The 24,982-nt window shown below is 39.4% G+C and overlaps 3 protein-coding genes across 3 annotated transcripts; 2 read left to right on the top strand and 1 right to left on the bottom strand.

Moving 5' to 3' along the window:
• Positions 1 to 283: 283 nt before the first annotated feature.
• shmt1 (serine hydroxymethyltransferase 1 (soluble)) lies at positions 284 to 7,648 on the top strand. The gene is made up of 12 exons (XM_036566706.1): positions 284 to 434; positions 1,655 to 1,754; positions 1,862 to 2,007; positions 2,089 to 2,204; positions 2,292 to 2,452; positions 2,586 to 2,667; positions 3,221 to 3,433; positions 3,522 to 3,638; positions 4,909 to 5,031; positions 5,597 to 5,713; positions 6,394 to 6,504; positions 6,603 to 7,648. Exons 2-12 carry the CDS (start codon positions 1,662 to 1,664, stop codon positions 6,773 to 6,775), a joined length of 1,452 nt encoding a protein of 483 aa, XP_036422599.1. The 5' UTR covers positions 284 to 434; positions 1,655 to 1,661; the 3' UTR covers positions 6,776 to 7,648.
• Positions 7,649 to 8,263: 615 nt separating this feature from the next.
• On the bottom strand, positions 8,264 to 14,113 carry smcr8a (Smith-Magenis syndrome chromosome region, candidate 8a). The gene is made up of 2 exons (XM_036566705.1): positions 11,461 to 14,113; positions 8,264 to 10,511 (listed from the first exon to the last, which is right to left on the bottom strand). The coding sequence occupies exons 1-2, from the start codon at positions 13,641 to 13,643 to the stop codon at positions 10,061 to 10,063; spliced, it is 2,634 nt and encodes an 877-aa protein (XP_036422598.1). The 5' UTR covers positions 13,644 to 14,113; the 3' UTR covers positions 8,264 to 10,060.
• Positions 14,114 to 14,263: 150 nt separating this feature from the next.
• top3a (DNA topoisomerase III alpha) lies at positions 14,264 to 23,523 on the top strand. Its single transcript, XM_036566703.1, has 19 exons — positions 14,264 to 14,858; positions 14,960 to 15,019; positions 15,668 to 15,741; positions 15,843 to 15,918; positions 16,028 to 16,136; positions 16,233 to 16,376; positions 16,472 to 16,642; positions 18,790 to 18,893; positions 19,072 to 19,146; positions 19,887 to 19,969; positions 20,053 to 20,260; positions 20,393 to 20,578; positions 20,672 to 20,801; positions 20,879 to 20,992; positions 21,110 to 21,275; positions 21,402 to 21,548; positions 21,679 to 21,801; positions 21,920 to 22,647; positions 22,783 to 23,523. The coding sequence occupies exons 1-19, from the start codon at positions 14,685 to 14,687 to the stop codon at positions 22,938 to 22,940; spliced, it is 3,030 nt and encodes a 1,009-aa protein (XP_036422596.1). The 5' UTR covers positions 14,264 to 14,684; the 3' UTR covers positions 22,941 to 23,523.
• The last annotated feature ends 1,459 nt before the right edge of the window (positions 23,524 to 24,982 follow it).

The following is a 24,982-nucleotide window of genomic DNA, read 5'->3' as shown; positions in this document are numbered from 1 at the left end:
TCGGCATAAAGTATTATTTAGCATTTGTTTAATCTTTTATTGGAAGACCTGCTTTTATAAAATCACTTGTTACCATAATTTTGATTTAGAAAAAAAAATCTAAATATCCAATTTTCAAAAAGAATAATATTATTATAGTAATAGTAATAAAATATCTCCAGTAGCCTGCCTCGGGTTTCGAGGAACGTGACAGCGCAGAGAAAAAAATGTCACGGGTTTAAGAGGCAGCGCTTACGTTTGACGTAATGATCACGCCTCCTCTATACTGCGATTTGCTCCTCGCTTTTGATTGACTGGTCCTCCACCTCCGGGCTCTGATTGCTCCCTCACTTTCGCGGACTTTGGGCACAAATAGAAGTTGGTGGTTACGTGCTGCAGGTTGTAACCTGTCAACGAATAGATAAGAACTTCTTCACTGTATTCTAGTCACAACGGTAAGATTTTCATTTTCAGTGCATGTTATGAATGTTAGCTGCACTCAGGAAAAGCCTTATTTCGGTGTAACACTGATATACAGCCCAGTAACGTTACACCATTCTCTGAAGTGTCCGCTAGTTGCATGTTAACCATATGCAGTTGAATTACCACATTGTTTTAAATTAATATAACTAGTTAGCTAGTAATAGAGTGTGTTATTCCGGTTGATTTGAGTTAACCGGCTTAAAACAGCGTTTAGCTGTCAAGCGTAGCCTGTGTAGTTCTGAATAGCAGGCTAGCTTTGGGCTAAAGTCATGACGGGCGGTGAAAAGTAAGTTAGGCAGATTTCGCGGGTAACGTTCGCGTGAACAACCTTGCTGTGGTATCTCGGAATCCGGTAAACGCTGTTTGCTGTAGCTCTCAATTTTAAATGACAAAACCGGGAGTACATTTCCTCACATACCTTTAAACCGCTGCTTCAGAGCTAACGTTAATCAGTGTCATGAGGCTGATCTGTACCAGGCAGCTACAGCTGCCTCATGTTGAACAGGGAAAGGAGGCCATGACCGATCAAATGGCTCTGTTACTAAACTCCAGTCTTGACTGGACGAAGCTGAAGTCGGATTCCTATTCGCTAGTTAGCTACTTTCCCCGCCAGCTACATTTCCGCCTTAAATGGTGAAGCAGTTACATCCTGGCGCCAACTTAATAAGTAACGTTAAGTAGACCTTTCTAACTCGGCCTTACTATTTTAAAGAGCTGAGTCTAATCCCTGGAAAAATTCACAAAGTTGCTTGCTGGAAATTCCTGTCATAACGAAACTAAAGTCAGCTAAGTTACTTATTCGCCAGCTTCTTGTTCGAATAGTCCCGTTCCACCTTAAGTGGTGCAGCCGGTACATTTTGGCGCCTCAGACTCTGACTTCAGCTTCGTCTTGACAGGAATGTCCAGTAAGGAAATTAGGCTGAGCTCTCTAAAAATTTAAGGCTGAGTTAAAGCGATTTACTTATTTGCTGACCTTTACAAGGAAACGTACAAATTAATATCCTCTGCATTAACACCTTAAACACCAATTTGATTTTTTTTTCTCTCAGTCTCTTAATGTAGATACACCGACTGTAGACTACACTGTTGTCATCTGAACTTGATGCAGTTCATTAATTTGTTTGAAATGTGTTTCTTGAATATTCATTGAAATGGGCTGTAATTGTATTGTGCAATGTTATTGATCCTGAAGTGTAAGCATGGCCCAGATCAACGGTTGTAACATTGACAATGATACATGGGAGTCACACAACAGAATGATGCAGGAACCTCTCAGCACCAATGATCCAGAGGTGAGTTACTGAGTACAGGATGCCTTGATTTAGGACTACACATTTTGTGGTTGCTGCATACATTGTATTGTCATTGATATCTAAAATCTGTCTGAACCTGTCAATAGGTGTTTGACATCATTAAGAAGGAGAAGAAGAGGCAAACGTATGGTTTGGAGCTTATTGCCTCTGAGAACTTCGCCAGTCGAGCTGTTTTGGAGGCTCTAGGCTCGTGCATGAACAACAAATATTCTGAGGGATACCCTGGCCAAAGGTGGAAATCCATGTTTTTCATGTCATTATGATTTTGTACATTCTAGTTCTAATATTCAGATCTTTGCAAAACTCCTATTAGATACTATGGTGGCACAGAACATGTGGATGAACTGGAGCGACTCTGTCAGCAAAGAGCTTTGAAGGTTTATGGCCTTGACCCAGAAAAATGGGGAGTAAATGTGCAGCCTTATTCTGGTAAGTTTGTGTTTTGGTGCCTCGAGCTCTACTCTGATCTGATGTGTTTCAAAGGTTACTCATAAATGTTGTTTTTCTTCTTCTCAGGTTCACCTGCCAATTTTGCTGTGTACACAGCCGTAGTGGAGCCTCATGGGAGGATAATGGGTCTTGACCTGCCTGATGGAGGCCATCTGACCCATGGCTTTATGACTGACAAGAAGAAGATCTCTGCCACATCCATTTTCTTTGAATCTATGCCATACAAGGTATATGGCTCTTCATTCCAAAGTGCTGATAGGACTCAACTTTATTACAGTTGCTGCTCTGTCTGGTGCATGTTGTGATGTCATTGTCAGTGTGTTGACCACATTTAATTGTAGCTTTTTAATGTTTTCCTAGGTCAACCAAGAGACTGGCTACATTGATTATGACAGACTAGAGGAAAATGCTCGTCTGTTCCATCCAAAGCTAATCATTGCAGGCAAGTGTTATCTCTGGAGAATTTTACGAAGACAAATTACAGAGATAGAAACATTATTTTATGAGAGCAAGACAAAGTAAATAAGATGGGTAAATGCAGATGGCACAATACCACTTCTTCTTTTGCAATACTGATATAGAAACCTTGAGAATTGGCCGGTACCACTCCAATATTTTTTTTATTTTAAAAGCTATTAAGCTATTTTTAAGATGAACATCTGAAAGTAGGCTATCATGTTCAAATTACTCGATCACGCTACTACCCCACAGTAAAAAAAAATACACAGCTAACATCACAAAACACAGTATGAGTGTGTGATATTTTAGGATACATTACAGGATTGTTAACGGATTCTTTTTTCCCTCTTTTGATAGCTGATTCGGCTTTTTTTGATGATATCTGCCTGATATCGATACCCATAAATTCTGATGCACTGTCTCTAATGCAGATGCTTTTGTGCTCTCGAAAGCAATAGAGTAGCTTGTATTTTGTTGCCCTGGTAACATTCCATTCATGGGACACTGGATGCTTTATCTGTGTCTTCTTCTCAAAGGTGTTAGCTGCTACTCCCGCAACCTGGATTACAGTCATATGCGGAAGATAGCAGATGAGAATGGGGCTTACCTCCTGGCTGACATGGCGCACATCAGTGGACTTGTTGCAGCTGGAGTGGTTCCGTCCCCCTTTGAGTACTGTGACATTGTTTCCACCACTACCCATAAGACCCTGAGGGGCTGCAGAGCAGGGCTCATCTTTTACAGGAAAGGTCAGTTCTTTATGGGGAAAAAATGTGTTTGCAATGTGAAAGTTGGTCTGCTTATGTTTAGTGTGACACAGTGCCTTTGATCTGTTAGGGGTGCGCAGTGTGGATGCCAAGACAGGAAAGGAGACTCATTACAACCTGGAGAGTTTGATCAACCAGGCAGTGTTTCCTGGACTGCAGGGAGGACCTCACAACCATGCCATTGCAGGTAACCACATTATATGTTTGTTTAAGTGTAAAGTTTAGAATGAAGTTTGGATTAAATTGATGTCTGAATAATGTGCACTATGCCAGTGTGTCTTGCTGTTTTTAAAATGGCGCTCCTTTCTTTTTGCATTCCAGTACGTCATGATTAGTTTTAGAAGATCTGATGTCAGATGAGTATACAAAGTAACATGCTTTAGGCAGGTTCCAGCATAGTTTTTAATTTTTGTCACTTCAAAGAACTGTCAAAATAACCTTATTTTTGTAACACAGGAACATTAATGAATTCCTCCAAATATTTATATTTATATTCCTCCTGTATATTTAACCTCTTTAACTCAGGCACACTTTGTCATATTCTATACTTTATAACTTTTGTATTTCATAAGCTACATTCAAAAGGTGGGTGTCATATGAGAGCTGTAACTGTCTTCTTTCCGGTCAAATAGATGGGTAAAGTCATTTTAAAACTTTATTATAAAAGAAGCTGAACTCACAAATGTTCTTCTCTACTGAAAGTTGACCCCCATCAATTCTGAGCTATAAACTGGATATCAGATGGAGTCTCTTCAGGGATATGCACTGTGAAAAATTATGTTTATAAACAAATACTAAGAGCATCTGAGATTTTTGGCTTTCAGCAGTAAATTATAAGCATCTGGCATTATGTTTCTGATCATAAAACACATTTTCTGTTAATTTGAGGGGAGCTCAAAAAAAACCCCCACTACATTTATTTCATGCAGTTAATTGAATAATTTGCCTTAAGATTTGCGCATGTAAATTCAGATAGAAAACCCAAAATATACCCATGAGCATAGCTGGTTAAATGCTTTATTTTCGTAATATCTGGCTAGCGCGTTACTAACACATTACGTAAGTCATACTAAGAAACAGTACCAACTGTTCTGCAGTTTTAGTTTGTGTTCATTGTAAATTGATATGAATTCTACAACCACTAGGTGGCATGAAGTTGCTACTCTGACATTTAAGCTGGGTTTTAACAGCCTCGCTTTAGATGTAAATTCAAAAGTCAAAATACAAAATTTTACTTCTGCAGTCACCAGAAGGATGTGGAAGATATTTCTGCTCTGTAGTTTCTCCTTGAAATTACATAATGCATTTAAAAACTGTCAATAACAACTGGAAATACAGTGGTATAGGGGAGAAGGGGGTGTTGAAAGCTGATAGACAATTCCTTTAAAGAGAAACACTGCATTCTTTGAATTGCATTTCAGTTAAATGTGACCTAATTTATGGAATTTGATGTATAGGAGTGGCTGTAGCGTTGAAGCAGGCGTTGACACCAGAGTTCAAGGCCTATCAGTTACAAGTGCTGGCAAACTGCAAGGCCTTGGCAGCTGCTCTGATAGAAAAGGGCTACAAAATTGTCACTGGTAAGTTTTATGTTAATTATTTACCATACAGCAACAGATGTGACAGAGACCTTGCATCACAGAAATGCTTATCTGATGGGACAATCCATTAAATACCACTGCGATGAGCAGTGTGTGCAGCTCATTCCATTCCTTTACTAAAGTTATTTAGTAATGAAATATGTTTAAAATGTTACTGCTTAAAAATCAGGGTATGATTTCCTTGATTACATGGGGGCAGGCACTCTAATAAGATGGTGTCTTAAAGTCTGTAGTAGAATGCTAGTCCAGCCGTCACATATTCCATGAGGACATTTGGATCGAGCTCACTTTAATGGTGGAAATTAGAGTGAGCTCTGTACAGGAGTACGAGAATTTTCAGTGATGGGGTGGTAAATTCTGGATAGTCAAGCTTTTGTAGTTTGATTCACTTGGTGAAAAGTAGACGAAGGTGCTTAGAACTGTTCAACCTTTTCTCAATACATTTTTATGAAGTTGTTTAGAAATTTGAAATGAAGAGGGTGATCTGCCAAGAAAAAGCTGTGCAAAGTGTGCCTTGTAAAAGTGCCTTTGCTTCTGGATTCAGGTGGCTCTGATAATCATCTGATCTTGCTTGACCTACGTCCAAATGGAACTGATGGTGGGAGGGCAGAGAAGGTGCTGGAGGCCTGTGCCATCGCCTGCAACAAGAACACCTGCCCAGGTCCAACCTCACAGATAACTTGTTTTGTTTGTTTTTGTAGGTTGTAGAAGATCCAAAATAACTTAAGAATAAGTGGAAGCTACTGGGAGCTGGGAGTATGACTCCTGACGTTATTCATTATCATTAGCATTTTTTAGCTGAAGTGTTTCAGTGTCCTAGTTGTTGTGTTAACATACTGTACTCAGCTGTTAACTTACACATAGTAAAAGGGCTCATTTAATGAGATTGTAACATGTAAATATAGTTAAAGTTTCAAAACATACATTTCACTTCCTAGACCATACAAGCCATAAAAGGAAACTAGGCTGCAAAAACGGCCCATTTTAATATCACTGTTATTGTGATGTCACAAAAATCAACATATATCAACTTGTTCAGCCTGCAGAATTTTAGCTCTGCCAGTTCATGCTGAAGTTAGAAGTAGTTTTTTCAGTCTGGACTGCTTTTTGAATGAACAGTTGTTTTATATGTATTTGTCTTAAAGGCACAGTAACAAAAAAAAATCCTGTTTAATTCTAAGGAATAAAGAAAGGTTGGAGTATGGTCATGTAAAAATGAATTGATTTGATATAGGATATGGACCTTTTAATACATGTGCAATACAGTTAATAATACTATTTTACAGTGAAGTTTCTTAATCTTCTTTTCTTTGTGCCTGTATGTAATCTTTTGTAATACAGGTGATAAGAGTGCCTTGCGGCCCAGTGGTCTCCGTCTTGGCTCTCCAGCACTCACATCGCGAGGCCTAGTGGAGAAAGATTTCCGCACAGTTGCAGAATTTATTCACAGATGTGAGTTAATTGCATTTTGTAGCACGACATTATTTACAAGGGTAAGATTTACAGTTCTACATGCATAAATACATTTGTATTTTCCTGTTTTGTTGTAGGTATTCAGTTAACTTTGGAGATCCAGAAGAACATGAATGCCAAAGCCACTCTGAAGGAGTTCAAGGAAACATTGGCTCAGGATGAGAAATACCAAAACAGACTTAAAGAAATCCGAGAGGAGGTTGAGGCTTTTGCTGCAAAATTCCCCATGCCTGGACTGCCAGAGCTATGAGTCTGATACTCTTGCTCTGTTCTTGTACCTAAGCTTTACTTTCTTTAAGTAAGTCTTTAAGCTTTACAGGCCGCTTGCCTGGTGAGTTCACAGATTTTACTGTCAAGTCTGCATTTCATTCATTTCAAATTATTTCTTGTAGAAATGTGACAATTTATACAGTTATTATTTTGGACACAATAGAGGTTTTGTGCTTTCCCTCAGGCTTCATTATTGCAATCAGTTTTCTGGACACCTGTTTTGTCAAATCTTTTTATTCTGTGAACTCTACCATGCATGCGGAGATAGTCACTCAGTGGGTTGATATGCCATCTAACTCAGGCCAAATTAATTGATGATTAATAAAGTCAAATGTTGCAAGAATGGTCCCAAGTGTGGAGGTCACATTGTGACTTGATACATAATAGCTCTACCAGAGTAGTAGCATGTATGTATGTATGTATGTATGTATGTATGTATGTATGTGTGTGTTATATCGCTGTTGTCGGAAGAAAACCTCCTATCTCGAAAATGGTAACTTTACAGGAGAAGGAAAAAACTTACTTTACTTTTAAAGTCAATGGAACCAGACTTTTTTCCCCAAATAATTTTGGGTCGTTTCTTTTGGCCCAACCATCATGAAATTTACAGATGTAATGTAAAGGCTAACAGCTATTTTCATTTTTTTCAGGGTTACAGGGATACAAGGTTTTGTTCCAACAGTGGAGATATAAAAAAAAATTACTTATAGTTGTAATATTGAGCTAGGCTCTAATTAGGGGTGGGTAAAGCAAAAGAAATGGAGGATACTCAATGATATGCATCACAATTTTTGTTTTCCTGAGGTTTGTAAGTTGAAACAGACAAAAAAGAACGACTGGTGCCACATTAAAATCAAAAACTGAATGTAATGATTTTTATACAATTGCTAGTCTGCATTGCATTAAACTCTTTTAAACAGGACCACCTCTCTGTGAAAGTGTGGGTGCCCCTGGCCAAATTACATGTTTTGTTTATTTTCTAAGTGAAAATAAGTTAACACTTATCTTCTACACCGCTGCACATTTTAATTATAGTTTATTTGATTAACATATTGGGGGGGAAATATGTTTGCCAGTGTAAAAGTTTTTTTTAGATTTTATGTTTATTTTTTCCCAATATGTTAAAAATAAATGGAAATGGTGCATTATAATTTGTAGAAAAAAGCTGTTTTTTTCTGTAGAAATGGAGTTAACTTATTTTCACTTTACAGAATAAACAAAACGTAATTTGACTGCATACGACTGCATGCTCTTTCAATAAAAGAGACAACAATATGCTCAGAAAAGATAACAATAAATATCGTCATGTTACCCAGCCCTAGCTCTAATACTGACATGCCATTAAATGCCTTGATTATGTTAATTGTGTTAGATTACTGCTGAAACAACACATGAGGCACTAGCTTTACAGTTTGGTTGGGCATCCATAGTTTATATTATTCTAAGAAAGTTGGTCTTGACAAACTTGTATGAGAGATATTTTAATGAAACTCAAAGGCAAGAAACAGAGTGGGCAACAACTTAATGCATTTGGATCACCCCCAATATTCACTTATACATCCACAAATCACTTTCAATAAAGATAACAGCTTACCGCACCTCACACAAAATCACAATACTTTCTAAACACATACTCAGCGAGCAACACTCTTCCAGGCTTGTTTCAGACAACAACTGATGTGAAAGAAATTTTGTTCAAATACACAGCATCTTAATAGACACTGTGCACATTATGGTATGGCTTCTTGTTCACATTCGACTGAATGCATATAATATCTGTTTCGGACGATTCTTCACAGAGGCTATTGACTGATTACAAATAGAAAGTAATATATATAAAATGCAACTGAAAGTGGTGGCAGTCTGTGTGAATCTGTGTGGGACAGACTGCCATGCAGTAGTGAGAAGAACAGTAACGGGAACAAACTGTTTTTTGGCCATCGCCACCATTACTTGGTAACTCCTCATTTTGATTGTGATTCTTAATCAACATTATAAAGTGCCACTCCATCCAACAACACTTACTCATGCTGACATTTGCACACAACATAGAGACAACAGATTATATCAGGCTGAATGGTATCCACATGTGAGATACAAATGGATGTGGCTAGGAATGCCACCATGTCGTTAGTCTTCGTATTCTCCAAACATGCAGAACGTCATGTAACATCTCAACTATGTGACATTTTTCCATGCAGTACATTCTTTTACTTCAGTACATAATAGGTTAAAAACACGCAAATGGCAGTTGGTCACTTGGCTCTTGTTCGCCTAAAATCCCAGCAGTCTATTGCAAATTCCTATTCAGATACATTGCCTAGTTGCCTTTACAAAACCTTATAGTAGAGTAGGTATAATGAAGATATTGTAGTACACAATTAGAGGGAAACCACTAGTTTTTTTGCATGTATGTCAGTATTAATCATTAATCTGTAGATTATTTTACAGGCTTAGATTGCAAGCATCAGGAAGTCTTTAGATCTTTGCTTTTGCTAGTAGATGACAATTATTGTCAATATCATACAGAGGTTTTTTTTATGTTTATATTCAAAATTGCAATGACATGTTAAGGAGATACAAAATACTGCTATGTACTCCATCTGGTGAAATGCTGAAATATTTTTCAAGCAGAAAATTTTCTGATGAAAGCAGAAGATAACAAATTTCACAAATCCATCACCTATTCATCACTGCTGGTCACCTGTTCTGATGGGCTGATTCTACTCTTCATTGGAATATCTGTAAGCAAGTCACTATTTATTCATTTGGTAATTTAACCACTTCAGTTTGGTAATTCAACCACTTTCAGTTTTACAGTACATTCTCCAGTGGAAAACAGATTCTGTTCATAACCAAACGTGAGCCTTTATGGCTTTTTTAAGCCTATCCACATGTACTTATACTGTTATGAGTAAGTTCTAATCAAGAGTAGTCGACTTCCTAAGGATCTGCAAACAAAACAAGAACCAAGTTGATCCTTCAGCAAAACAGACCTTTCCTTTAAAACTTTGGGAAAATGTGGCAAAGCTGTAAACTGCACAACACAGAAAACAATTCAAGACCACATTGGTGATATCAGGCTGTCCATTATGGCCTTATTGGTTTGTGTGGAAAAAAGAACAAAAAAAAACAAAAGAAAGATAACAATCTAATACATTCAACATAGTTTGGTCTCCTGATTTTAGCAGAGATGAAGTGGACGAAAAGGCATAATATGATATGAAACCACCAAAAACATCAACAAAAAAGGGCACATTCGTATTCAGATTTTGTACAAATAGCTGGTGGTGTAGTTGAAACTGAAGAAAGACTGACTGACCCCTTTTAAAGGCCCCTGAAGGAAATGCTGCTTGATGAGCTCACTTAGGAATTGAATTATTTTACTCTCCTCCTCAGTGTAGCCAAGTTGCAACAAAAAGTTAGTCCTGCGTAACGTCACAGAACTGTGGTCATCTGCAGTTATGGGCAGGTGAACATGATGGCAGAATGTGTAAAGGAAAGCCTTAGCTGTAAGCTGAGTCAACATGCTCTGCACGTGGAGATAGTAGGTGCTGCCGCGTTTGATCTGAGTCCTGTGGTCCGCCATGTGATTTATTAGTGTTCCTTTGTAGGGCGGGCATCGCAGTGTCTTGTTGTCACAGTCCAGGATGCCGATGTATCGGCTGTAGCGGTTCAGGGAATGCAGCATATTGGAACCTGCCGGTGAAGCAACCCTGGAAAACAAGAATGAGAAAAAAATGTGACACATTTATGCATTTGCCAGACACTCTTACGTAAAGCTGTTTTAGCATATTACATAGGTAGGCAAAGGTAGCATTAGGAGTCTTGCCCAAGGACTCTTAGGGAGCTTACACACCAGACACAGCAAGATTAGAGAGATTACACGCAAATGCATGCAGATCTTGTTCATCCTGTGTGTGACTGGCTAGAGCAGGGATAAGGTTTGTACAGTTCAAATTTAAGTAAGCAAATCAGAACTGTCTTGCCTGTCCACACGTTTTCATTGGTTGACATATTCTATGTCAGAAATGGAGCTGACACTCAATGTTGCATCTTTTCTCTGCATACAGGCACATTTTCTAGTCCAACAGAAATAACGCAGCATTCTAACATGAATACACTGAACGAGCTGTATTTTTGATGCTGCATTAGCTTCAACTGTACAGGCATCCTTACTGCTGTAGTGTGGCGTGCTTGCCTAGGAACCCCAATCTGCTGCATGGAGGGCAGTGGTATTACTCGCTACACTACACCAACCACTGTCTTATGATATGACATATTACATATTGTCGCTGTCAAAACAAAACCTTGTATCTCCAAAATGGCAACTTTACAAGAGTAGAAAAAAAACTTTCTTAACTTTCAATGGAAGTTCATGGAGAAATTATTTATTCTAAGTATTTTTGGAGGATTTCTGTTGGTCCATTCATCATGAAATTTTGACACAAGGTGCAGCTGGCCATTTTAAATTATGTCAAAAAATGAAATATTACAAAAATGGAGACTTTTGTCCTGACTGTGAATATATACACATATGCACACTCAACATACTCGTTACTCTTCATGTTGTTTTTTTGAGTACATCATACATATTTCCTTACAATCTACTGATGTGGCTGTGGCTGATGTGGCAATGTACTATTGAACTTGACTTCTTCATACCTCTGTAGTCCAATAAGTTTCCATCTCTGAAGGTCAGTCAGTTGAAATGATGTGGAAAGCCAAGGCTGGACTGTTTCACCATATTTCCCAAGGTTGGGTACAAAAATCGACAAGGCATTCACCAGTTTCCTTACAGTTCCCTCCTCGGTTCCAAGAACAATGAGCGTTCGGCCACTCAGAAGACAGAATATGGCTTGCTGTGCAAACGGGTATTGCCTGATGAACCGGAGAGCACTGTGACCTGCTTTCTTCTTGTGCTTCAGCGTGATTGGACCGCCGTAGGTGAAAGGTGACACTGCTCTGTCAGAGCTGGTAGAGGTGCTCATGTAACTGGTGCTATCAGAGAGATCCTCAACATTCATTCTAGACATCTCCTCAGAGAGAGCATTGGTGTTCAGCTCAGAAAGCATCAGGTCCATACCTGCGCCTACAGTTAACGTTGACTCGTCATAGTCCACCTGCAGAGCAGGATCCCCCTGCAGTAAGGACAGAGGCTCCTGCTTGACCACTGTGTCATCACAACATGCCTGTAGAGGCTCAGGCCGAGGTTCCTCATAGATAAAACCATCCTGTCCCATACAGCAGGCTGTGTCCATTTGGACCAGACTCTCAGTTTCAAACACATCAGTAGTATTCATATTCGCTTCACGTTCTAGTGAAGATGATGTCTTGTCAGCAGCAGCAGTGGGGGTAACTTCTTGTTCCTCCGATGATGTCACAGTGCATACTTCATTGATGCTCCTCCTCGCAAAACCATCAGGATTTGCAGGACTAACATTTCCAAGTGCTTCAATACTCCGGTCACTGCTAAAACTCCCTTTTGTCTCAGTGTCGATAGCATCTTCAGAGGTTTCCTGTGTGATGTCAGATATACTGGACTCTTGAGGTCCTTCCATAGATTCAATCTCCAGCTTATTGTGACCTATCTCTACACAAGTGGTGTACGACTCAAGACTCATTGGCTCAGTGGATAGAATGGACGGTGGTACATTATGTGTGGCATGGTTTGTGTCATATAAATTCCTTGAGCTTCCCTCTTCTTCCCAGTCTCGCTCCTCCTCAAAGAGAAAACTGGTGATTTTCTGTTTACCTAAAAGAGCCCGGTCAATCTGGCTGGTATAAATAAAGCAAAGATCTCCTCTAAATGTCTTTTCAATTAAATTTAATTGGTCCATGGTCTGGTGAAAAAAGGTTGAATCGCAGAGTTCCTCAAGTGTTTTTAAGCGCTTATCAAAACATTTTGCAGATTTAGCTTTAATAAGCTGGGGGGTGTAAGAGGGTTGCTGACTACCATTATCTGGTTCCATGCAATTATCCCCATTTCTGGAATGATTAGAAGTAAACATATCATCAGCTATATTTGTGTCAGATGACTCTTCTGGCTCAAACCGCACATGATCAGTATCTCTCCCTTTTTTGCTTGGGTACGATGTAATCTGCCTCAGCAGATCTTTATGTTCATAGATGGATTTTTCCACGTTTGCCAGTTCATTAGCTTTCTCAATAACCTGTGTGGAATAACAACCAGTGTTCATTTTCTGGTGCTCTGTCTCTCTGTGCAGCACTGATCTGGTATATTCCAGGTCTTTCAGTTTCTTTTCCAACTCGTTGGAAAACGCCTTTCGATTTCCTGATTTTAAGCATTCTGAAGCCTTGGAAAAGCCAGACGAGAGCTGCTGAAACTGCTGCATGATCTTCCTCTCGTCTGCTGAGATGTAGGCCATGCAAAAAGGACGTACGAAGCCACGGGCCTCCAAATCATAGAGGGTCAGGTGGTGCACATAGGCAAATGCTCCCTCCTTGGAATCTCCGAGGACAACTTTTGAGTCCTCCACAAAATTGAGCTTGGGGTAGCTACTGCCTGGAGGATGCCCGACAAAAGAGGCCTGATAGTCCACAGACATGATGCGCAGGGAAAAGTAGTTAAGGTCAAACGTTCCACACACTTTGGGATCATCTGGAATTGTGAGCAATGGCTGTGGACCAACCTGCTCTGAAAATTCAGAGATGAGGATGAAATCCTTGGAGAACTTTGCATAGGATGTCTTTGTCCATGGATTTGCATTGGCAGCATGGGGAAACAAAGGCACAGAAAACTCCTCCGGCAGCAAACACGGATCTGTGTATGAATCTCCAAAGTCATCATCTTTGGTAAATGCCACCACATCTGGTGAGCCAATCATGGTCTCGGAATATTAGAAGCAACATTAGAGGAAATGTCCTACAACAGCAGAGCTCAGATGGCAGCAGTTACAACGAAGAAGAAACCGCAACCGCTGTAAATGAACTGATATGACTAAATCACGCCATGGCTGAACAGACCACAAATCAACATCTAAACAACGTTACCGAGCCACGTAACTAACATTAGTAGCGTACGGTGGTTTCGATGCCTTCGAGACTAGCGACGACTTAACTGTAACGCCATAAACGTGAGTCATGGATCATTACCGACTAGGGCTCGAGAGCATTTTCATTGTACATCTATAACGTCCGACTGACATCATGACACAGCACACCTGACATATTTACCGAGCCGTCGCAATGTATACTACATCCATAGCAATTACACATCCTCCGTCAGCAGCCATATTTAAAACTTATGAGCGTTTAACGCAGGGAGTACAGCTGCTCCGATCTACAAATCACATACGTGCTCGAATATGAGGGGCGACCGTTTGAAGATCAGCTGTGTGAAATCTGCGGCACTCGCGATATGGCGTTTCTCTTGTCACGTGACCACCTGGTCTCATCGGGAAGTAGGCTTTTAAAACGAAATATAGGATTATTGTGAAAAAACAGAATAACTATATAGTCATGTTTATAGCAGTTTTTTCGGTAATCCGAGCCGCGTATTGTTTAATTTGCTCTGTGGGGCTTGTTTACGTGCTAGGAAAAAGGTGTAACTGGGTGCTTTGCGGCAGTTTCACGACAGGTCGTGCTAGGCGCCTATTTTGGAAAAGTTCAGGATTGTAGTTCGTCTATCAGAGTCACGGCAGTAGGTTTGTTGACATTAGTCTAGGCGTTTTGGGTGCTTTTCTCACCGTCTAAACAGCGCACACGGGTTTTCTTTACGACAGTCTGGCTTGTTCTATGATGGAAAGCTTCATAATTACACGCTAACGAGCTAAAAGTCGACCTACATTAGCTACTTTGGCTAAACTAGAGACCATGAGCCGTTCAGCGGCTCCACAGCTCGCCCACCGAGCCCGCAAAGGAGAGCTATGAACTTTATCACACGGACACTGCTTCGAGTGACAGCTCAGAGTCGATTCTGTAGACAAATATCCATCAGTATGATCAGGAGAACTCAGATTAAGAAGGTGCTTTGTGTCGCTGAGAAGAACGATGCCGCCAAAGGGATCGCGGAGATTATGTCAAATGGCAGAGCAAGGAGGGTGAGTAAGGGTCAATAGAGAGGTGATCACCTGTATAGACTGACCTGGCTGTGTATGCAGACGAGATATTTATAATGTCTTGTTTTTTTCTCTCATAACAGAGAGAGGGCTTCTCGGTCTACAACAAAATATATGAGTATGAATATAATCTTTTTGGACAAGTAAGTTTTCTAAAATCTGTAATTAGGCTAGAGCTGTGCGATATGGCAAAAATGTAAAATCACGATACACCACGTCACTATTGAGAAAGTTGGGAAGTGTTTAAAGATTAATCATTTTTGTTTCATAATCATAATTACATAGAGTGCAATTTTTACATCACAAGACTTGCATTTTTTTTTATATAGTCTACATAATCAACACCGTTTTAATGTTTTGAGTTGGAGCATTTATTGTAATAACTCTGACCATGCAAACTAATTAGACCAATTAGAAGCAATTTGTTGTGACATCACAACCACAACTAACTGGCAGTCTAAACTGGATATGTTGATGCTGTTCTATAAATTAAGGCCTCAACTCTAATTTACAGAAAATAATTGCAATTTAAATTGAATAAGTCAGTATTCGTTCACAGCATTGGTGAAAAAAAATAGCAATTAGATATTTTCCCTAAAATCGTTTAGCCATTTATTTAAGTAGTGAACATAGACATGATATGCTCAGAAAAGCATGCTGGGACATGTTGTGACATAGTTTATCACGATAATAATAAATATTGTCATATTGCTCAGCTCTATCTGTATTTACCAGCAAGCATAGAATCAGTTGTGTTTGGCCTAATGTTTTTATGTGGTCTTTTCTGGCAGAATGTTTCTGTCTCCATGACATCTGTGTCAGGACATCTTTTAGCCCTTGAATTCAAAGCCCCATTTCAAAAATGGTAAGAGAAGCCCTGAATAGCAGTTTTGTCACAGATTGATAAAGGTAACATAAATTGGGTGTAATATTAAACTGCATTGTTGCATGTTATTTTTGTGACAGGCACAGCTGTAATCCAGTGCTGCTGTTTGATGCAGAGGTGGAAAAGTATTGCCCTGAGAACTTTGTGCAAATAAAGGTAGTGTTTTTAATTAATGACATTAAAATGACTCTGTTTTTGTATAATTTCTATGTTAAAATGATACTTTTTAGAACTGATTGGTAGATACATTGCATTCACCCTGCAGAGGACCTTGGAGAGAGAGGCCAGACAGTGCCAGGCTCTTGTCATTTGGACTGATTGTGACAGAGAAGGAGAAAACATTGGTTATGAGATCATCGATGTCTGCAAAGCAGGTGACTTATGTATTTTTTTGTAATTGTGGATGTCTTGCTTGCAGCATTGCTATTTGTGGAGTGTGATGTGCTGACATGGATTGTGTTTCCTCTTAGTTAAGGCCAACATTCAAGTGTTCCGTGCTCGGTTCTCTGAGATTACCCCCAACTCCATTAGGAGAGCATGTGAATCTCTGACTGAGCCTGACATCAATGTCAGTGATGCAGTGGATGTCAGACAGGAGCTTGATCTGCGTATTGGTAAGAGTTCCAAGTCTCATATGCTACATGAGTAACCTCTGCCTGTCTGTTAAATTCTTTTTACATTCAGCTTGTTTGTTTCAACTGCTTTCCAGGAGCAGCATTTACAAGGTTCCAGACCTTACGGTTGCAAAAGATCTTCCCAGACTCTCTTTCTAATCAGCTCATCAGCTATGGGAGCTGTCAGTTTCCTACTCTTGGATTTGTTGTGGAGAGGTTCAAAGCCATTCAAGCCTTCATCCCTGAGACCTTCTTTAAAATTAAAGGTATACTTTCTCTGCAAGGCCACCTTAGAGTTCTTCTGATTTTTAAACATTTCTGGACAATTCAGTCAATGAGATGTAAACCAGCTCATTGCGAGTGGTTTGATGAGAAATAGAGCACTGTTGAGAAACCTACTGACCGATGGTGATAGGACCAGGGCTGCGTTTAGCCCTGACAAAACATAGCAAAACGTTTGTATAATTGGAATCGTGGTGCACCGAACACTCTTGTGTTACGCAAGCTTTGCAGCTATGGCAGCTGAGGGCCATTCTTGGCATTCTTTTTGAAGAATTTTTGGACTCTGATGAAATAAATTTAAATATGTGTTTAATACTTATTTGAATACTTGTAATACGTCTTCAGTTGTTGCGTACACCAATCCACATTTGTAGAGGACTTTATTAAAATCCATTGTGTGCACTGCCTTTTTAATATGGTGGAGTTTATATACAGTTGAAGTCATAAGTTTACATACATCTAGTATGAGGTCATATAAAACTCATATTTATCCCCTCCACAGATTCCATGTCCAGAAACTATAGTTTTAGCAAGTTGTTTAGGACATGTGCTTTGTACCTTAAACAAGCAGTTTTTTCAACAAATGATACAAATGGATTATTCCACTTATAATTCACTATATCAAAATTCCAGTGGGTCAGAAGTTTATGCGCCAAGTTGACTGAACGTTTAAATAGCTTGGAAAATTCCAGAAAGCAATATCATGGCTTTTGAAGCTTCTGATTCTAATTACATAATTTTAGTTAATTGGAGGTCTGCCTGTGGCAGTATTTTAAGGCCTACCTTCAAGGCCTACCTGCCTCTTTTTTTTGACGTCATGGGGAAAAAAAAAGTCATCAAAAAAAGAATTGTGGACCTCAACAAGTCTGGTACATCCCTGGAGCAATTTCCAAATGCCAAAAGGTTCCATGTTTATCTGTTTGAATGATAATATACAAGTTTAAACACCATGGGACCACGCAGCCATCATACCGTTCAGAAAAGTGAGCGTTCTGTCTCCTAAAGATGAACATACGGTGGTGTGAAAAATACAAACAATCCAAGAACAACAGCAAATGACTTTATGAAGATACTGGAGGAAACGCGTACAAAAGTATGTATATCAACAGTAAAATGTGTCCTATATCCACATGACCTGAAAGGCCTCTCAGCAAGGAAAAAGCCACTGCTACAAAACTGCAATAAAAAAGCCAGGTTACAGTTTGCAACTGCACGTTGGGACACAGATCTTACTTTGTCCTCTGGTCTGATGAAACAAAATGGAACTGTTTGATTAAATGTCAGGAATTGTGAAAAACTGAGTTTAAATGAATATGGCTAAGGTGTATGTAAACTTGTGACTTCAACTGTACACGTCGCTGTTGATTGGGTAACACCTCTGACACACCCATCAAACGAGAGAAAACGTACGTCTAAGCCTGTCGCACACCATTTTGCACCGTCTCAATGACGCATGTCATTCAGGCCGGAAGCCATAGTCAAAAGCCGCCAACGTTTTGAGATTGAACTTGCCCAAGGTTTTACAATGTCTGCAAGACAAATTTAGCCATTTTATTTACTATCCAAAATGACCAATGAACGACATGTGTCTCTTGAGTTTTAATATGTAATCTTATATATGTAAAATAATAGGTAATATTTAAAGAAATAATCTTTAAAGTTTTGCCTGATAATTACCTGCATGTACCCCCCTGACATTAATGGCTTTTAAATAATGTTTATGGCTAAAGTCTTATCTCTGAGCTTTTAAACTATAGTAAATCACTGTCTCAGACAGCAGTGTATTCGTAACTATTTCATGTAATAACTTTCTGTGATGCAGCTTTTAGAGGCATTAAACTCATCGGATATCTGGTTTCTTTTACCACCACTGTGAACAGTTCTGACTTGACTGTTTTCTGTAGAATGGCATACTTACTTTATTTACATCTCTATGATTGAATCATGCAGATATTTAGAACAATCAGTGGAATTCCCCTTTTTCATTTTACATATAAGCATCTTGTGTTGTACAGTAGACATGCATATTCATTGAACTTTCTCATTTAAACAGTTAACACACACTGAACCAAGCAAGGGCAAAAGTTCATTATATTGAGTGGACAGTGTTTGTTAAATTTGTGTCTACTAGTGGTCCATGAGCCTAGTGAGGAGGAATCGGTGGAGTTCAGCTGGAAAAGACATCGTCTGTTCAATCACACTGCCTGCCTTGTGCTTTACCAGATGTGTATGGAGGTTGGCAACATTTAGTATCTGGCTTTTAACAGTTGCTGTGTTAATCTTTGCATATAGGTTGTTAAAGCTGTTGATAACATGTTGTTACTGAGAATTCTGTGCAGATCTTGAGCGTTATACAGCCCTTTAAGATGAAGGTTTGTTCATCTTAATTCAGTGTTTGTTTATGTTTTCTCAGGATCCAATGGCAACAGTGATTTCTGTAATAAGTAAACCAAAAAGCAAATGGCGACCTTTACCCCTTGACACTGTGGTAAGTAACCCAAGTAGCGCATGTGTTTTACATTTGCCCCACAAACTACTTAGTGTGAAATATAACAATGCTGCAGTAGATAACAGACAAATGCTTGTTATTTGCATCAGCTTTACGGCTTTCATAATTAGAGAGATGTCAGTCATTAACATGAAATTTACTTCTTGAATAGCTCCAAATGATTGTTATAGGGACACTGTTAATTCATGCTTGGTGAAAACACTTTATCATAATGTTCAGTGGGGTCCAAAAACGTGAGACCACTGGTAAAATTGCTTCTGTTTTCCATTCATTTCTAATTTAATACAAAGTCAACAATTTGAGTGAAAAGTAGAATCTTTGGATGTTTTCATGAACTGCAGAATTTCTTAGTGTTGTGTATGTCCCCTTTTTTTTTTGTTAATGACAGTGCACACAAGCAGGCACAGACTTCATAAGTTTGTGTAAAAGCCTCTGATCAGTAGATCAGATCCACCTGAGATATGTCTAAACTTGTGCTTCAGTAGAAGGGATAAGACTGACCTTATTGTACAAAGACCTTAACATTTGAATAGTTGCACAAGTTCAGGTAATTCTTAGTTGTTTAAATTGTTAATATTTCATTGTTTTAAACTTTCCAAGGTTATGAAAAAAAATTTTGGTGTTTATTTCCAAGTTTAAAGGAAAAAATGTCAGATTTTTAATGTGTTCTCAGACTTTTGGACTCCACTGTAGATATAACACACTGTTTTCTTACACAGGAACTTGAGAAGCTAGCTTCAAGGAAGTTAAGGATAAGTGCAAAGGAGACCATGAAAATAGCTGAAAAGCTATATACCCAAGGGTATGACTTTAATTATAGTGTTATATTGCATAAAGGTTATTTTACTGCAATGGGGGGAAACAATATTTCTGTATTTTATCCAGGTTTATCAGTTATCCTCGTACTGAGACCAACATGTTTCCCACAAACCTGAATTTGGTTCCGCTTGTTGAGCAGCATACTGAGGACAATGAGTGGGGGCCTTTTGCGCAAGGCATTTTGGATAGCGGTGGGCCCACACCTCGGAATGGAAACAAATCTGACCAGGCCCATCCTCCCATTCACCCCACTAAATACACAAATAGTCTACAGGTGACCTTCTGCGTTCCGTATACCGCATGCTAACCACTTATACTGAACTAATAAAACCATGAATAATGCAATATCTTTCATTTAATTCAGTATCTGATTTTTCATATTTCTCATCCATTTCAATCTGAATAGGGAAATGAGAAGCGGTTGTACGAGTTTATCGTTCGGCACTTTCTGGCCTGTTGCTCCAAAAATGCAGAGGGCAAGGAGGTGATTGTCGACATTGACATTGCTCAGGAGAAATTCTCTGCAAGTGGACTCACAATCATTGCTAGGAACTATCTTGAAGTTTACCCCTATGACAAGTGGTATAATAAGGTGATCTTGCTATTCTGAAATGTACTCAGGATTAATTTAACATCGAAATTTAGTGCTATTGTCTTACTTAAACAAAACTGTTTTTTTGTTTAGGTTATTCCATTATATACGCCCAACACAACATTTCAGCCCACAGCAATTGAGATGGTGGAAGGACAGACTAGCCCACCACAACTTCTGACGGAGGCTGACTTGATTTCTCTGATGGAGAGGCATGGCATTGGTATGGTGCTTAGCTTATAGGTCTGGCTCTTGACACTATGTTTACAGAGTGAAACTGATTTTTATATGACTCTGCAGGAACCGACGCCACACATGCTGAGCACATTGAGACCATCAAAAGCCGCATGTATGTGGGCCTAACAGCGGATCAGAGGTTCCTTCCTGGAGAGCTTGGGATGGGGCTCGTTGAGGGTATGGACAGTATTGTACCTCACATAGGGTCAAATGTGAAGTCAGGTTGTTGATAACTTTTATTTTTGTATTTGTGGTGATTGTATTGTTAACTGTTTGTCACTGTTTGGGTTTTAGGGTACAATTCCATGGGCTATGAGATGTCTAAACCAGACTTGAGGGCAGAACTGGAGGCAGATCTGAAGCTTGTGTCAGAGGGGCGGAAGGACAAGGCGTCTGTCCTCAGACATCATGTGGCAAAGTACAAGGCTGTTTTCATAGAGTCTGTCAGGAAGGCAAAAAAGTAAGTTTACATAGTTCTTACAATTGCGAAAGCCCTGTAGCAGAAGAATTTAAAGCATGTTTTACCAGTGCTCTAATATTTGTGCTAATGTGAACATATTTCACAAACCTGTTGTGCTCTTTTTAGACTAGATGAGGCTCTGTCCAGTTATTTGGGCCAGGCCCAAGAGTATACAGAGCAAGAGGAACAAGAATTAGAAATGCCTCTACCAGTGCGGAAGTGTCCGCAGTGCAACCGGGATATGGTCTTGAAGAAGAGGAAGGAAGGCACGGGGTAAGTATAGAGTGTTAGCATTTTATGAAGTGAGAATGAAATTATGCTGACTATAGATGAGGTTGTTGCTCTCTTTGTTTTTTTTGTAGTATTTCCTTTGTCATCTCACTCTCTCGCCTGCTCTTTGCAGGAAGTTTCTGTCATGCATGGGCTACCCAGCCTGTAAGGCAGCAGTGTGGTTTCCAGATACAGTGTTGGAGGTCAGCAGAGATGACAGCATCTGTCCAACATGTCGCCCACATCCTGTCCACATGTAAGAAATAGGACTGTGCTGCCTACTTTTTTGCTGAGAAACGTTCACTTCTACACTGTGAGTCCCCCATGTCAAAATGGCTGAAAAGTTTTCTGTCTCTTTTTCAAACCCTTTTCAGGCTGACGTTCAAGTTCAAGAGGGGAAGCTTACCTCCAGGAATGGATCTTGAGTTTGTTGGATGCATTGGTGGCTGTGATGAGACCCTAAGAGAGGTTCTGAATTTGAAGTATCTCAGGGGAGGAGGAGATTCCGCCACTCAGGTTAATCACAGTTCGGCTTCCCGTCAGTCTAATCCTCCAAGAACCAATTCAGCACTTCAGTCCAGATCTGAGAACAGGCCTCCACCTCCCAGACTAAATACAGACAGCAGTAGGCCCCCACTGCCTAGTTCCACACAGGCGTGGCCCATGCAGCCACCTTCTTCTGTCCAGGGCAATGCTGTGGTATGTAACTGCGGTCAGGATGCACTTCTTCTCACAGTTCGTAAAGAGGGTCCCAACCAGGGTCGTCAGTTCTACAAGTGCAATACGGGGAACTGTAAGTTCTTCCTTTGGGCAGATCAGCCGAATGACCAACACAGACCAGCAGCAAGCAGGGGATCAATTGGACACAGCTCTCAACCTCCCAGGCCTTCACTTGGCTTTGGAAATGCACCTCAGCAGAGGCAAAGCAGCAGAGGATCAGCAGGAGACGGAGGAGAAACTATGTGTAACTGTAATGAACCTGCAGTCCAAAGGACCGTCATGAAAGACGGACCAAACAAAGGCAGGATGTTCCACACATGTGGTAAACCACGGGACCAGCAGTGCGGTTTCTTTCAATGGGCAGACGAGAACGTGGCTCCAGGTAATTGATCAGGTGCTCCTGTGCACAGCATATCTCGAAACCATAATGTAAAGCTAATGGAAACCAGGTCAAAGGTAGAGTAATTGTAAGTGATTTAATGGCATTTCCTTATTATTTTTTCTCTTGCTCTCTCAGTTGCTGTTGGAAACGCTGGAGGAGACAACAAGAAGTGGAATGGCAGTAGGAAGACTGGAGCCTCTTCGAGCAGAGCCCCCACTGCTAAAAGGCAGAGAACTTGTGGAATTTGCCATGAGCCAGGCCACACACGGACCACCTGTCCACAGGGCCGGTGAGACGGCAACAGTTGGTGCTGTCTGCTGTTGATCGTATGTGGACATTCTGTCCACTGAGTCACTTGTGTATTTTGTAAGATTATTTTTGTTTTAAAAAATGTAATACTTTTACAGAATAAAACACAACATAAGTAAGGATATGTCTTTGTTTTGACTGATCTCACTGTTATTCTGATTTGTACATTAGATTTATCTACCTATATTGAAAATTGAAGTGAGATAATGTCAGAATTATTGACTCTTATCCTGACTAATTAGGGCTAAAAAATTTAATTGTTTTTATATCGAAATTGCAATTGAAAGACTTCACAAGACCTGCTATTTTAATTATAACTCATCATGCATACATGACAACACAGCCACAGCTAACTGGCCGTCTGGCACCCTGAGTCAGCATTCAATTCTGAGGCTAGAAAATGAGGGCATAAAGGGTTTTGTTGCAAAAAAAAAGTACATCACTTTTTAAGCCATTTTTTTTTCATGATATATGTTGTTGTGAATGCTTTACACATGTAAGAAAGATCAATGCTATATTATGATTAATACCACATTTATTAGAGAAATAAAACATGTTTTCCATTAACATTAGCTGTTTTTCTTCTCAAAAACTCATGTCCAAAATTATTACAAATGAATATAGAGCGTTTTGGAATGAAACCCCTCATATGTTCGTCTTCTTGCCAAACAAACAGGCCTGGACTTATAATATAATTGCATATAATAATAGATATAAAATAATTGCAATTTAAATGTTAGTCACAATATGGTCTGAAAAATGTTTTGAAGAAATAACTGGGACCAGATGAAAGACTTAAAGATGTGGGAGGTGTTACAACTCCAGTCTACCTGTTTATTTATTCCATGGTCATAGACAGTTGTCATTTTTATGAATTTGACAACAAAGGAGAGAAGAGTATGGAAAGTTACAAGAGCTCTCCTGAAAAAATGTCAGTCAGTCAAAGACAGTTGTCCAGGTAAGCTCTGAAAAACTGAGCAACTTGTTTTTCCACTCTATCCCAGCAAACTGAGTAAGAATCAGTTCATGCTTGTGGAAAAAGGGTACATTGCTGGTGCTTTGGCCATTGATCATGTTTCAGTGGATCTTGTCTTTGGGAGGATCTCACACTTCACAGGACTGACTTGTCTCAGTCATTATTTTTGAGTAGTCAGTTTAGGATAGAGGTAACACCTTTATTTACTTTTACTCTGTTTATTAATCAGTTAAGTGTTAAATATTTCAGGCTTACTTTGAGCTGACCATAAGATTCCTGGATGTGATGGATTGGGTGTTGATACATTTGCAGTCGAGGTGTTAGGTCTTACTCAGAAAAGATAAACAATATAAACAATGTCATTCAGAGAAGTTTGAGGTGTAATGTGCCATTCAGGGTGATAGTAACCAGACATCTGACATATTTTATGCTATTAACTACATTTCAGCGAGAAAGTTGTTGCACACAATGGTTATGAACAGATACTATGAAGCATGATGGCTTTATGATTATGGTTTGGCCTACAATATATGTTTAAAATATGCTACATTCATGGTGGAAAGGTACATGCAGGACATTTAAATGCAAAATTACTTTTTAGCCACAGATTTTTATTTATTTAAAAGTATTTTACCATTATCAATAACATGTACAAACTAACAAGACACGTGTAGGTTTACTGGTCATTTTGGATAGTAAATAAAATGGCTGTATTTGGGCTGTAGACATCCGGACCTCTGGTTCCTATCACCACCACTGTAATGAAATCCAAAACAGTACATTTCTCTACAGTGCATCATTTCACATGAAACCACTCAGAATGACTTTGTTTACATCTCAAAGATTCAGATGTAACAGAAATTTGAAAAGACTGCGAAATTCCCCTTTAAAGTAACAGCCTATTCATTATTTGGGAGGGTAAGCATGGTGGCCTAATGAACAGTAAGCTAAAACTAAATGCAAGTTTTACTTATTTTTCGAGTCAATGAAAAATTTGATTTCAATCTTTTTTCCAAGATGAATATAAGAGGCTGAGTGAAGCGTGTGGGC

The sequence above is a fragment of the Colossoma macropomum genome, unplaced genomic scaffold (assembly GCF_904425465.1).
Source record: "Colossoma macropomum unplaced genomic scaffold, Colossoma_macropomum, whole genome shotgun sequence".
Classification (NCBI taxonomy): domain Eukaryota; kingdom Metazoa; phylum Chordata; class Actinopteri; order Characiformes; family Serrasalmidae; genus Colossoma; species Colossoma macropomum.
This window is presented reverse-complemented; position numbering and strand designations above follow the sequence as displayed.

Bases quoted from the DNA above. Each gene is read 5' to 3' on its own strand.
- top3a (XM_036566703.1), top strand. From the start codon at position 14,685: ATGAACTTTATCACACGGACACTGCTTCGAGTGACAGCTCAGAGTCGA. The intron at 15,020-15,667 runs GTAAGTTTTCTA...CTTTTCTGGCAG, and splicing joins AATATAATCTTTTTGGACAA to AATGTTTCTGTCTCCATGAC. The intron at 21,276-21,401 runs GTAAGTTTACAT...TGCTCTTTTTAG, and splicing joins TCTGTCAGGAAGGCAAAAAA to ACTAGATGAGGCTCTGTCCA.
- shmt1 (XM_036566706.1), top strand. From the start codon at position 1,662: ATGGCCCAGATCAACGGTTGTAACATTGACAATGATACATGGGAGTCA. The intron at 2,453-2,585 runs GTATATGGCTCT...ATGTTTTCCTAG, and splicing joins TTGAATCTATGCCATACAAG to GTCAACCAAGAGACTGGCTA. The intron at 3,639-4,908 runs GTAACCACATTA...TTTGATGTATAG, and splicing joins TCACAACCATGCCATTGCAG to GAGTGGCTGTAGCGTTGAAG.
- smcr8a (XM_036566705.1), bottom strand. From the start codon at position 13,643: ATGATTGGCTCACCAGATGTGGTGGCATTTACCAAAGATGATGACTTT. The intron at 10,512-11,460 runs GTATGAAGAAGT...CTTGTTTTCCAG, and splicing joins AAACTTATTGGACTACAGAG to GGTTGCTTCACCGGCAGGTT.